The sequence below is a fragment of the Copadichromis virginalis genome, linkage group LG12 (genome assembly GCF_057382275.1).
Source record: "Copadichromis virginalis isolate Kocher_CV1m ecotype Utaka linkage group LG12, C_Virginalis_male_GT1.1, whole genome shotgun sequence".
Classification (NCBI taxonomy): domain Eukaryota; kingdom Metazoa; phylum Chordata; class Actinopteri; order Cichliformes; family Cichlidae; genus Copadichromis; species Copadichromis virginalis.
The window spans coordinates 33379053-33394330 of record NC_140629.1 but is presented as its reverse complement, the minus strand read 5'-3'; the positions used below and the strand labels follow the sequence as shown (position 1 = coordinate 33394330).

The 15278-nt window shown below is 39.3% G+C and overlaps 1 protein-coding gene across 1 annotated transcript in view; it reads left to right on the top strand.

Annotated features, from left to right (window-relative positions):
* The first annotated feature begins 204 nt into the window (after positions 1 to 204).
* Positions 205 to 15278, top strand: part of rtn4r (reticulon 4 receptor) — a 46736-nt gene continuing 31662 nt past the window's right edge. The window contains exon 1 of the mRNA XM_085476168.1: positions 205 to 770. Within this exon, the coding sequence (XP_085332294.1) occupies positions 749 to 770 (22 nt within the window). The 5' untranslated portion in view covers positions 205 to 748. The remainder of the gene's footprint in view (positions 771 to 15278) is intronic.

The following is a 15278-nucleotide window of genomic DNA, read 5'->3' as shown; positions in this document are numbered from 1 at the left end:
TTCAGTTTTGTTTGTGTTCAGTATTTTCTATAAATAGCCTCGGACATAAAATCTAGTCTTTCTTTTATTTGCCATGATTAATAGCCCATGCACTCAGAATTAGGAGGGATATTTTTTGCAGCGTGATACAGACCCATAAAACATTCATCTTCGAATTCTCTCTCTCCCTCTTTCTGTCTCTTTCCGCCAAACGCCCCTTGCCGCCCCGCCCTCCCTTTCCACCTCTCCGTGGTAAACGCACACTGGCGCGCACCAGTGCGACCGACAACCGTGCTCATACCACACACTTTTTTTCAGTGTACTTGGGAAATACAGAGGGGCAAGTAATCAGACTGGATATCTGCTGCGATTTCAAAAGATGGATTCAATACTCGGTTTTCGCCTGTGCCGTTGATTCTCCACTTCTGCGTTAACACTTTGAGCTCTTCTCCCGAGCTGTTTGGGGAGGTGTCGACTGGTGCGTCGAGTCTACTGATCCCAAATTGGATGTTTATTGCTGACTGTTTTTGAATCTCTCGTCCACATGACTGAGCCAGGGTGCAGCTGGAGACGTGGCTCCCCACTCGGGAAGACCTACGGCTAAAGTTTGAAGGGTGCAGGGGTGCTTTAGTCTGCCTGTTTCCCGTCTTGCACTGGATTTGCAATAACCCATAAATTGCAATAATTAGCGGATTTCCTATCTATCTCCGTATACGTGGGATTCATTCTCGGAATTATAAAGCCTCTGGATTTCACTTTCATCTGAATCATGAAGACCGTTATTAATGATGGTGAGTACACATCAGACAGCTGGACACCTTTGTAAAGTTTTCACATATATCAGACAGTAGGATCCCGCTGGGTTACTGCGCACTGATAAAATCCACAACGGTGCAGTGTCACCGCTCTGTGGAGGACAGACAGAAAGATAAATCAGGTGTCCTAATTGGAGTTGACTCCGTTCAACACCCCCGAGGTTTGATTAAAATAAGGTATGGCTATCAGCATGACAATAAAAAAAGAATCGAAAGAAATCGAAAAATAAAGCCTTTATATACAATCAAATATAATTTTATTGTTGGAACGGAAGAAAAAAAAACTAGAAACAGAAGTGTCGGCTGTAAACGACCTTGAATCAGTGGCTCTCAATTGAGTCATAATTCGGATCTTATCTTGTGCGTGTCTTGCTTTCCCTTTTTGTATGCGTATGTCAGTGAGAGTGCGCACGAGAGAGCGAGAGGCCGTGTACTGTTTGCAGTGGTCAATATGCTCTGCATGATATCGCAACTTAAACCGGGCATCCGCTTCTGCCCGTCTGGACGCTGTGGGCTGAGCGTTTGATGAAGTCTGCAGATGGTCCGCTTGGCGGCCCAGTAATACCGCTTCATTCCCCAGCTCCTTGGCTTATAATTGGTGTTTTGGTGGCATCGTCCCACTCAGGGTGCCGCCAAAGTGACGGGAAATTGGGCCTTGTAGCTTTCATGACTGGACTTGGAGCTATTCTAATGAGGGCAAGAATGCTTTCTCAATTCCGCCAGAAATGGTTAAGAATTTAATTTCTTGTCAGTTGTTTGAGTGTGTGTTTGTGTGCGTGAGGACACTCACGGAGAGCTAGAGGGAGGGTGGGAAAGGAAGGAGGATGCAGCACCTGGCGTGTCATTGTGTCTCTTCCTGCACCTGACTGTAACCCTGTGTTTTTTGGGGGTTTTTTGGGTTTTTTTGTTTGTTTGGTTTTTTTTAGTGATCTAGTCATGTTTACTGCAGTGCAGAGTGTATAACACAGATATGACATGTGCTGTTTGGTCAGCAGCACCGAGGCTGTAACATCCACTTGGTTCAAATAAGATATTGTGGAAAATCTTAATTTCCACTTTGCCCCACCCGTGCATAGACTGCCCCAGCACTGTCACATGCATACACCACTGCCACAGTGCTTATGCAACATGCTGTACACACTCCATCTTCCTCATGTTCATGACTTGGCTAAAACTGCAGGAATAGGGTAAGAAAGCTGCAGATTATTGTGGGGATACAGAATAACTTTGCTTTTCACAAGTAGCAAAATCAAAGAGGCACATCTGCTTGTGCATTCTCTTTGATATGTCACAGGGTGATGCAAATTCAAGTGCACACCCCTTCATTGGCACAGAATGGCTCTGGGTCCCTCAGACCCTACAGGCAACCTTTCATTACCCAACTGCTGGCATGATTTAGCACCACGCGTCTGACACACACCTATGTCTGATTTTTATTCATTTATTTTTTTTTTGTTTCTGCTGCAATTATAATTGGTATCCATCTCTCAGGCTACTGATTTGGCTGAGAAAATATGGCCTGCCTTTTCTTGTGTTTAAAGTGTCACAATGAGGAGGGACTTTAATTTACACTCTTTTTCACCCAGTCAGCATATGATCAAATGCCTCTGTGGGAAAGCTGTTGCTTGGGGGTGCCGTCGCTCCCTGTCTACTGCCAGGCAAAGCCAATGAAGCCGAAATGAATGGATAAAACCATTATAGTGGAACTGAACGCTTTCTCTTTGAAACCACTACACATTTAGGGCATTTTTTTCCCAATTAGTTAACTCTGTTATTTTTTGGCAATGCCTTGCCAAAAGCTCTGCCCCATTTTCAAAAATAGGCCACAAGATGCATCATCTGAGGTCGCAAGATGATTGTTCTGAATGCATTAAGCTATGAGAAAATGGTGCTAATAAAAGAAAACAAATAAACAATAAAAAAACAAAGCTGATTTGCATTTCAGCATTAGGGGAATCCAACATCATGATATAAACTGACAATAAGGCAAGGCATCTTCCGCACCCTGAAAGGGAATGTGAAATTGATCCATCTTTGTGTTTGTATGGATGTTTATACAAGCGCAGGGGGAGGGCTGGAAGAGATAATGTGTGTGTGGGTGTAGTGTTAAGTTAGTTTATGGGGAGGTCTGGAGAAAGGAGAGGAAGTTAAGAAAATGAAATAAATGTTTTTGGGGGGGTTTTTTGATTTCTTTCATAATGTACTGTATGGATGGCGTGGCAAGTGAGAGAAAAATGATTAGGGATGTTATTTTGAATGCTGTTTACATCCGTGTGAGTTATAGAGTTACAGGTTTGTTTGGTTTTTGTCATATTAGTCATTCATGGTCAGCAATGAAACCAAACAACACTGTTGTTCTCTTGAGGTATTAAATGAGAAATATGCAAAATCACAATACACCCTCTGGTTACATTACTGGTCCACTTTGCTAGTATTGGGTTCTACCCCCTTTTTTTCTTAACAACTTAAGCAGGATAGATTCAGCAAGGTGGTGGAAACAGCCACCAGAGATTTTTGGTTGATATTGAATTGATAGCGTCATCCATTTGGTGCAGATTTGTCAGCTGCTCCATGATACAGATGTCCTATTTCACCACTTTCCAAAGATGCTCATTGAATTGAGATGTTGTTTTTAAAGGCCATTTAAGTTAATTTAACTCACTATCGTGTTTAAGAAACTAGTTTGAGATGATTTAAACTTTGTGACACGATGTGTTATCCTGCTGGTCTCCAGAAGGGTACTCTGTAGTCATAAAAGGACAGACGTGGTAAGCAACAATACTCAGGTAGGCTGTGGCATTTAAATGATGTTCATGCCCAAAATGGGAAAACATGACACCACCACTATGACAGGATGGACCCGTGCTTAATGCCAAATCCTGATTCAATGATCTAGATGTCACAGGAGAAATCAAGGCAGTGTTTTTCCCGTCTTTTATTGACCAAATTTAGAGATACAGTCAAAAGTCTCAGATTCCTCTTCTTGGCTAACAGGAGTGGTACCTGGTGTGATCTTCTGCTGCTATAGCCCAGTGTGTTCCAAAGTTCAGAGTCTTGTGCATTCAGCGATGCTCTTCTGTATACCTTGGTTGTAATGAGTGGTTATTTGAGTTATTGTTACTTTCCTATCAATTAGAACCAGTCTGGCCATTCTGACCTCTCACATCAACATGGTGTTTTTGTCAAGATAGCTGCTGCTCACTAGATATTTGTTCTATTTTACAGACTATTCACTCTTTACTCCTAGAGATGTTAATATGGGAAAATCTCATTAGATCAGTAATTTCTAAAATATTCAGATTTATATTTATTAAATATTCTTATTTTGATGTTTTGATGATACACCGGTTCAGAATCTCTCATTTTCGTTCTTTCAGTTGAGATGTGGTGACTGGGATGACCCATAGACAGGGATGATAAGTTAATTCAAACCACTGTAATAGAATGTCCCCCAACAGCATAAAAGAGCCAACTACCCCCTCACTGTAGGCATGAAACATTGAAGGTTTTTTTCCTTGAATTCCTCACCTGTCAGAACAGGAGTCAGAACAGTGATGATTGATCAAGTTTTCATGAATATCTCCACGTCTACAAATTGTTTATGCTCGAAAAGGAGTAGGATGAAGTTTACACTTTTCCTGTTCCTACACCCTTATTTCAAATTCCATTATTTACAAATCAATATTCAGAATTCAACATTATATGATCCATACATTTTAACTATATACAATTCTACACTCATATATAATACACACATAAAACAATTTAAGCTTGTAAACCAAAACAACAGCAAACTACATTTTTACATAAACTAAGCATAACTGGCAAAATCTGAGCTCCTTCAAAATAATCTCACAAAGCTCAGAGATTTTGCCATAATGATGATAATGATGCATGCAAGAAGTCACTGATTTACCTCAACTGAAGGAGGTAAACAGGAGGTGTTCTTGCCACTTATTTCACATAGTGACCTCGGGATTGCCACTGCACACAGGGTTTGTGGTTAAATACACTGGTGTCACCCGTTTAGTGGTTCATGGTTCTATGTATTTTGGTTGCAACCTTTAGTTTCATCACAAACGGATGTTTCATTCAAAGTAAATGAAATTTCAACATTCACCTTTTCAGCCAGATGCATATTTAAATGTCTTAGCAAAATATACTGTTAACTTTTTAATAATAGGTATTTAAATCATGTTGAAAAGACTTTTAATCTCTCTAATTATGACTAAAATTGAGTTGTTCTCTTCATGTAACGCACTGCTGGGTGATGTAATGACATCTTTGGCAGAGTTTTTGAATTAAAATAATAACAAGATTTCCCATGCAATTATAAATTTCTATAAGATCTGAGTTTGTGAAACGTTACAATAGATCAATTTTATCATACAGTTTCTCAACGTCAAAGGATAAAGATGTCAAAGTTTTATGCTACGGAGCTCGGTTGTATTAATGCCTTAGTTACAGTGACAGATTCCAGCAGGCTATCTGAAAGTGGATCTGCGATGTTCACTGCATCCTGATGAGCGTGCTCCTTGAGGGGCTTCTTTTAATTGGTCGCGCCCTTCAAGTAGATCTGCATTTGTTTATACAGTACATGCACACACACATTCAGACTCCCACTGATGCGCACACGGGCATGCTGGCCTAAGATATCCTTGGAACCATCCGCTCTAGGTTATCCCAGTCTCACAGCCTTTCACTTCTAATCAGAAAGACAGAGAAACTAAGTGGATAAATGAGCAAAATTCTATTTGTTTATACAGAGGAAGCTAATGGGCAAAAATATAAAAAAAGCAGTTGAAATGAAATACACTATTCCCCCAGATTACCAGTTCTTAATCCTCTCTGTGGGTTATTATTGTACTGTCAGAATATTTGGAGAGAGAACCAGCAGGAGAAATGCTGCAGTTTTTGACCCCCACTCCCTACAAGTCTTTTTTTTCACATAACAAAAAATAAATTAAAGTGTTGGCCCTTGTCTTGAAGATGGTGTGGGGGAAGAAGGAGGGCCAAATGAATTAATGTTATGCGTGTATATGGTGTTGACGCAGGTGGAGTCTTTATGAAGGGATTTAGTTACATCTTTTTACAAAAAATAGAAATCCACTTTGACACTGTATTATAATCCTTTCAAGGTGCCTACGCATAACAGAGCAGATCACACCTTCCACTTTTACTTTACACAACACTTTATAAAATGACAAGTGAAATTTGCACACAATATTCAGTTGTGTTGACCCAGCAGTGATACATATTGATGGGAACTCTTTTTTTCCTGAAGATTATATCGATGAAGGTCCTAGTATGCACAAACTGAGCTGCCTAATTTGTTGAACACAATGCCCATCTCACTCTGCTGCAGTGTCATCTTTCATTCTGTGGTGTCACAGTTGTTCTCGCTGCATCTTTGGAACACACAGTGCCCACTTTTCTGTTTGTGTACTGATGAAAGTTGCATGGATGCGCTAATCCTATTGCAGATGCGAAAGGGTGCGATGAGCTGCTTGAACGTCAGTGACGCTGATTATACCACAATGGGGAGGCTGACTGATGGCCTAGTAAATTGTTAATTAGACAGAGCAGAAGCCGCTCTTAAATTAGACGCATGAATGGAGCCGTTGTCAGCCTTATAAGTCAACCCTGCTCTGCTCCTTTTCTTGCAGGCTACAGTGACATTCAGATAAAGCAGCTGGTTGATCCAAGATGTGAGCAGTGTAAGGCGAAGGGTTAGCATAACAGATCAACACCATAGTGCATATATAGCTAGAATCAGGGTTTTCAGGTTCAATTTTTGAATATCATGGTTTTGAGCTGTAAAAATAACTACAAGGATTGGAGATATAAGTAAAAACATGATAAATCCTATGGCGAGTGATTCCTGCATGCCCAGGTATTGCTAAAGGACAAATTCCAGCTCCTATAGATCAACAGCTGAGAGCTTAATTGCTGCAGAAAAGGAGTTCTATCACTAGGTATCTTTAGTAAAAACAAACCGACATATAATTAGTAATATTGTGCTTGCATATATGATATGCAATCTGCACACATTCATTACTGGCTGATGTGCATATTCTACAGCAGGACTATAAAATGTAAATGTAAACTCAGTTTTACGATGTAAAAGTTTTAGAGAGAGAAGAGGAACTTCCGATTTCTTTTATCCTGAAAGAATAGCTACATTCTTATTTATCACCATATTCATTTCATAAGCGAGGTCCTTAAATTACCCCTCATTATCCTGATCGAGTCAGCCTGTGTTTGTCATTAGATTGCAAACTTAACAGATGGGAGCTGGTGTTTTGATGCAGTCTTACTGAATGTCTGGTACCACATTGTTGAGATGCTTAAGCCAGCGGGGTCACCTTTCTCTCCCTTTATGCATTGTTGGATTTTGTTCTTCCTTTATTTATCTTCATTCAAAGCAAAGTTCTTAACAATCACTCCAGGGTGTTGTATGTGAAGGACACATACTTTATGTTGAAGACTGCATATATTACCTTTCTAAGGTGTTTTTTAGCAGTAAATACGCACCCTGAGTTGACAGATAGATAGATAGATAGATAGATAGATAGATAGATAGATAGATAGATAGATAGATAGATAGATAGATAGATAGATAGATAGATAGATAGATAGATACTTCTGTTTGAGATAGTGGTAGAACAAAGGCTTTCAGAAATTCTGTGACATATTATTCTTTACCTTATATTGCAAAACCTTCACAACAGCAATGCGTCTGCCTGTGAGCTTGGTAGTTCACCACTGAAATATGTATTGGGAGCCCTTCAAAAGAAATAGGTCATTACTCCCCGACTCAGGGGAAATTGATCTGTTATAGATGTGAAAGCTCATTCTGTAGGTGCTAAACATATATAATGTGTACCTGTTCTGGCAGCTTTATACAAGAATTCCACAGTTTGTTTGTTTTTTTTTCGCGTCTGATAACTTTCTTTCATACACAAATCGGTGTCCTCAATGTCTGGTGGGAGTGAAAGGATTTGTAGAGCAGGAAATGCATAATCCTGCAACTGTGGCAGAAGGAAAGAGTTTCTAAACATACTCACAAGCATAACAGTGGAATCAATGAAGATCCCACTCATCTGCTCCAAGAAGAGTACCCTATAACCTTCACTTAGAAAGAACAACACCACTCTTTATCTGCATGTAATTGAACAGGGCTGACCTCACAAAGCAAACCAAAGTATGATGGAGAGGCACCCCTCTCCAAGTTAAGATGTAAGGTCTGTGTTGAAGAATGTTGACAAAGATTTAGGTTTTTCTCTCAAGTCATTTTAAGTCCAAAGTAGATTATTCTTATTAAAATGCAAATCTTACAAGTGTGCTTCACTTAATCTTTTGTTGTTTAGCATGTGTGCTGAATACATATACCTTCCTATTCCCTTACCTTACGTCTTTCTTTTACTTTTACTTTCTCCCACTTTTCTCGCAGTGTCTTGGTCATTCTTCTGTCTCTACCTCGATGTCTTTACCGCATACACATTGTGGCGTATATTTCTGTCTTCACTCTCAGGTGTAAATGCTGATTATCTCGTGTAGATATCAGGCCATGGCAAATTAAATGTGACCGCAGCTGGCCTGCCAGGACATCCATTATAATGATATCTGTAATCTGCTGGGTTCAGGGGAAGCGGTGTCAAGGGGTTGGAAGATAGTGGGATGATGATGGAGGGGGATTCAGTATGGTTCCAATAGCTGGCAGGAAAATAGAGCACATGGATTTCCACCACTGATGAGGTTCAAATTGACCATATGTCATCCATGGGTTTTAAATCCTACGATCAGAATAGCATCCAAGCCTGTAAACACACCGTAAGCTGAGGTTGTGTACAGTATGTTGAATTCATTATACTCCTTTATTTTGTCTACTTGTACCATCTAATATATAAATAAATTGTGGTTTCAACCTTTAACTTTTGAATTTTCTGTCATATCGGTCAAGAGTGTATGGAGCTCTTTGTTTAACCAAGTGGTCCATATCCTGATAACTTATTGGTTCCTTAGATTATATAAAATACAGCATAAAATCTGCATTCTCTGACAGTCAATAGGGAGCAATACCTAGGGCTGAAAAATAACCAAAAATGTATAAATATCTAAACGTAAACTTCCCTAATGACCTATGATCTCAGTTTCTAATTTCAAGCCTAAGTTAATTCAACATGATGGTTATTTAGTAAATAGATGATAAAACAGGTTATGCCTTAGGGCAGCGGTCCCCAACCCCCGGGCCTCGGACCGGTACCGGTCCGTGAGTCGTTTGGTACCGGGCCGCGAGAGTTGAGGCTCAGGTGTGAAATGTATGGTTTTCAGGGTTTTTATCGGTTTTCAGCGTTATTTTGTTATCGTTTTTATCGCTAACTTTTTTTCCTGGGTCTTTTCACATGTGTTATGAATAAATCTTCTTTTTTTTCGGTACCGGTACTAGTTTTATTTTGTTGTATTTATCCACGACACCTTAAAGACCGGTCCGTGAAAATATTGTCGGGCATAAACCGGTCCGTGGCGCAAAAAAGGTTGGGGACAGCTGCCTTAGGGCATTTCCACTTTGTGACTGAAAAATTGGTAACATCACGAAATTGCCTAACTGGAGTCCAAAAATCAATTGCTTTAAGTAAGTAAATTCATTTTTATGTACATACCATTATTTATTCCAGTTAGAGCTGCTGATAAAATGAAAAAACAAACAAAAAATCCCAAACAAGCACATTTTTTAAAGATTTTAGGACCTGCAAATATTTTCTCTCTACTATATTATCAGTCGGTGAGTTTCCGAATGGAAATTTATCCATTTGAAGGTATTCCTGTTGATCATACTTGGGCACTGTGCAAAATTGAAATAACAGTATTTAAATCCCGCAGTGTTGCATTTTGACACAACTCTAAGTGTAGAATAGAGATTAGATAAGTGTTAAAAAAAAAAGCATGGAGTCCTTTGACATTGAGCATCAGACAGCCCAAAGCAAGAATTGATTTGATGAGCGAAACAGAGATATGTCACTTTTGCGGTCACATCAGCTTGGCTGGCTTTCCAAACCCTCTAATCTAAAATGGTGCATGTTTTCACATGCCTGTACATGTTCCCAGCAAAGCCTATCATCACAGCAATTATTCCGGGGGGAGAGATGAGAACTGCCAACACTCAATCTCCGAGCTGTAAACTAATTATGCCGAGGGGTCTTGATGATGGCTGTGTGAGAAACAAAATAGTCTAAAACCGATCTTGATGGTCCCACTGTGCCATCTTGGGTCTTCAACCAGCAAGAGTGTGCCATCGCTAGAAGGAAACTGGCTGGTTATAGCACTGCCTTCGGAGGTATGGAGTATCTGTGTAGCATTTTTTTTTCACAATGTATTTTGCATCACTATCAGAAGTACAGCGCCCACTCCACTTGCTTGGATAATGAGTTTTGACAGATCAGTCCTTTCCTTTGTTAACATAAGTCAAAGTTTGAAATTTGCACCTAGCACTTTCAAGAAGTAATTAATAGATATACAAATTGCTGTATGCGTCCTTAAACATAATTTATTTTGACACAATGGCAATGAGTCTGCGAAGGCTCACATCATTTTATAATTAGTTAAACAGGTGGTGCCTTGTATTTTGACCTGTCACGTTTAAGCTCTTTTGTCATGTGGAATTTTCTGGTTTTCAATAAATCTTCCTGTGGTTTTGCTATAGGTAATTGACAAGTTATGTTTTCTCCCCCTCCAAAGCTCCCTAGGAAGGCATTAGCATATTGAGTTTCGTGCCTGACTATGAAGTGATTCCCACCATGCCTTTAAAAGGCATCGCATGAACAGGCAGCACATTATACCAAAGAGAAATATGAGACAAGAGAGAGAGCATGCTCTTCCTCCACTTTTTCTCTCAGCTCATACACACTTTAGCAATACAAGTTCAACACCTGCACACATACAGCACATACTTGCACGGACACATGTTTGCTGCTTGAATCCCCCCTCCCGCCCCCATTACTTGCTGATTCATACAAGGTTTAGCAAACGGACCATATTTTCGGGAAGGGTGAGTGGTACATGTTACATTTACATTTCCCACAGTTAACTCTGGAGAAAAAGCCATGAAATAGTTTCACCTTCCTCTCCAAGTTAAAGACACCTGAGCCGTTCCGTGGTTTTTCCTTTGTTTATTGTTGTTTACTCTACCGTAACACAGAAATTAGAGCTGGAAACTCTATAGACTCCATCAGCAGTTCACAATCACTCAGGATTTATAATACTTGGCTACTGGAAATGCACAGAAATTAAAGTGCTGTAGTACTTTCCGAAAGTCAATATCACAGTTAAAATCTAATGTCAACAGCCCACAGTGTCACAAAATACATTATTGAGCAAGCTAAATACATTATTTCTAAGTGCATGCAGTGTTGTTGTTTTTTTTTAAAGCTTAAGAGTGGGACTTTTCCATTTCACACATTCATATTAATGAATGTTCTTTACATTTAAAGCATTGCACAATTAGTACACACAATGCTGATTGAGTCTGTCAGCACCAATAAATCACTAAAATTTCTCATGCTCAGTCTAAAAAAGAAAGTAACAGATAACAAAGACAAATGTGGGCTTTCCTCATTATAAAAACACTTTATTAGCATTTGTTTAGAACTCACACTGCCAGAAGGAGCAGAAGGGGGGGATAAAAAATTCCAAACTTTTAGGATGTCAAGATGCTTTTCAGGGTTTTCACTCACATTAACATGAAGAAAAAAAGAGACGTACTCTTAAGCAGGAATTATACTTTCCATGTCCGCGGGGGTCTGCCCAGGTCCTAGTTACATAAGTTTAGCCAACAGACAGTGCAAGGGTTTGTGTAGATGTCCACGTGCCTGCCTTTTTTTTTTTGTGATCTCACTTACTTGAATTGCATTACAGTTCCCAGTTACACATGCTCCCTAGGCAGCTGACTTCCACCAGACACCAAAGAAGTATAACAGGAATGAATGCCTGGCTGTCGAGTTTTCACCTGTCCATGTCCAAAATGGAATATTATCTAGGCTTTGCGTCAAATGCAGTTATCCTTTCTGTAAATATATTCTTCTGGAAAACTGAGATGTTTTTTACATTAAACGTAATGCACTACATTAGATAAAAATAACAGTGTGAATTAAAACAATGAATGCAATAACAGAATAAAGCTGTGAATAGTTTTTTTCTATTGAAGTGTTTTAGTGGGGGGGGGGGGGGGGGGGGGATCATAGCTATGTGCCCTCATAATAACATGTGTCCTGCTACATTTGTGATTAGTTCCTTTGTGAGATTTTTTAGTCTCTCTTGCATTTAAATAAATAAATAAATAATTTGTCAGTTCATGTAAATTACTCTTCATACTTCATACTAGCAGCTTTTTATTATCGCACAGGAAACTAGGTATTTAGCTTTGGTCTTCCAGGTTTTATGTTGAGCCTATCCCAGCTACCATAGGGCGAGAGTTAGGGTATTCCCTGGACTTTTTGCCAGTATGCATGCATAGCTAACACAGACAGTCACAAATACCCCATACGGAAAAGAAATAGTAAAAACTTATATGTGATTACTCATGAAAGTGGCCACTTTCATGAGTAAATCATATAAGGCTTACATGATTTACTCATGAAAGTGGCCACTTTCGCATTACTTTCATACATTGTTTTAGTAAGTATCCAAAACATACAAGTTTCATTATATAATTTTTCAAGGGATCTTATATCTGTTTTCACACTTATATGCTTTTCATACAAGTTTCACACAAGACAGATACAAACTTTATAAGATTTATATATATCTTTTCCATATGGGACAGCCCACATGTACAGCCAATTTAGAATCACCAATGGATATAATCCCACTAACTGCCTGTCTTTTTGACTTTGGGAGGAAACCAGAGTTCCTGGAAAGAACCCACATACACACAGGGGGAATTAAATTTCAATTCAGTTCAGTTTTACTTATATAGCGCCAAATCACAACAACAGTTGCCTCAAGGTGCTTTATATTGTAAGGTAAAGGCCCTACAATAATACCAAACAAGCATACTCCACACAGAAAGGCCCCAGCCAAATGATGCATTCTAACTCAGAATCATCTTGTTGTGCTGCGCTAATCACCGTACTGCCCAATAGAAGTAATCTGAACACTTTTTTATTCATATAGCACAAATTCAAGTTAACTCAGGGCATTTTGAAGCATTATAATACTTTACATAATTATAAAGGAACCCAACTATTCCCTTTGAGCAAGCTCTTGACAACAGATTAATAAGTAGAGACCTCCATCAGACCAAGACTGAGGTAGGGTGGCCATCTATCTTGATTGGCGGGGTAAGCGGAAAGCAAAGAGAGAAATGATGAGCACAAGCAAATTATTAAAAAATCAAATAGTAACCATCCCCAGATTGGGGAGGCCTATAACTGCAGATTAGGAACATGCAGCTTCAGAGCCAGACACACTTACAGAAAGTTACAAGGAGACAGAGGAAAGCACTACAGAAGAGTTAATAACATGCAATAGTGGCGATTAAGGGTTTTTATATAGGTTCAATAAGAAAGATCTATTCTGTCATATCTATCTCCATTCCTTTTTGTAATATTGACCATTTTTGCTGCTGTTTTTTAACTCCCATTTTTCCATTTAAATGAGGTTGAATTAACCTCATTGAAAATGTCAACATTATACCAGGTATTGAGCAATCTATCTGCCCTTGTTCTCTCAGCCCATCAGCTAGGCCCTAGTCTCTGTTAAATTCATTGTTATCTGTCGTGCTCCCTTTTGAGCCATCTGTCATGCAACCTCGCTGTAATGTTGAGAAGATACATTTCATAGTATGTTCTTTTCTTCCCAGTCATGTTACGCAGCTATATTTTTGGTAAACCAGAGATATTTGATCTACTATCTACTAAACTCTTGAATACTGGAATATTATTTCACATCGATGGCAGATTTTCCAGTCTTCAGCAGCTAGTAGTTAGTATTATTAATCTAGCTCGTAGTCTGCATTGTCAGTTCTCAGTTCATTCTCAGATTCTATCAGTCTCCAGTCCTGCAAGAGCCCAGCAGTTGTGTTGAACTTGCTCAGAGTTCCCAAACTAGGTTTCTTATCATCAAAAAAGACTGAAAAATTCACCCCAGCCAAAGCACAAATGCAAAAGTATGAACCACCCAACCCTACCCTACCCTTGCCCTTCCACCAATAAAGCTGGCATGGCACCATCTCTCTACGCTGTAATGGCATCTGCCCCACTCATCTGGTGATTCTTATGTATGATGTATGATTTCTAAAACATTTCAATAATAAAGGGCGTTCTGTCTTATCTTTCAATGTTATCATTTTTAAACCCTATCTCAGACCTTTTATCGCCATTTAATCACAGTTTGTCCAAATCTTAGTTTATCAGTATTCAGGCTGCTCCATCAGAATCGGTGCTGCTACTTTAGCAGCTACACAGGAAATGTTATCCTAATCTCTTAAACATCTGGGTCACTGCTGGTCATCTGTTGCTAACATTTCATGACTCCTGATTCTGATATCAGCCTCTAATCACAAGATCTTTCAGGTCTTAAGATTCTTGGGGTAAGATCAGCATATGTTTAGTTTATTGTTCACATTTGTCTATTTTCATCATATTTATTTTTGTTTGGTTCACCTGTTTCTCGCTGTCTTACAATCCTTTAATGACAAACCAGTTACAGTCTCTCGTTCTTCTATCTGCTGACAACCTCTGGGCAAAGGCTGTCATTTCTTTTTCTCTGGCCTCTGACAGTCAATCAGAAAGCTTCATTTTTCATCCTCTGCCTCCTGACATCCTCTAACCAATCAATGGCCTCTTTTCTAGCCTCCAATGGCCACCAGCCAATTAAAGGCTCTAATTTCTCGCTTTCTTTGACCTTAAACAGCCTCTGGATGATCAAAGGCTCTATTTTTTTTCTTTCTGGTTTCCAACATCTTCAAGCCAATCAAATGCCCTCATTCTCTCTCTGGCTTCTTTTCAATCAAAGGCTCTTATTTCGTTCTTTCTCTGTCCTCCAATGACTGCCAACCAATCAGAAGCCTACGTTCTTCCACTCTCTCTCTCTTTCTTTAGCAGCCTCTAGCCAATCAACGACTCCCAGTCCTCTCCCTGTGACCTAGTCAGCTAGCCTTCTTTGCAAGATTTCATCTTCGCTGTCTTTAATCTATTTCTGACTTCTTCTCTCATCATAATTGTAACTGTTCTTTATCTGTCATTTTTCTTGACTTTGCCTGTTTCATATCTTTTCTACTCTGGAGATGAGATTTCCATGCTATGTTAAGACTGCCCCTGCTGTTCTCTTTTAGGTCCCGTTATAATCCCCTACCTTCTTCTGGGATTGTACACTATGATCTATCAAATTGTCAGTAATACTTAAAATTTTGAATCTTCACATTTTTGCTGTTAATATTGCTCTTTTATTCCAAATGAGCCCCCTTTGCTGAAATTACGTTTTTAT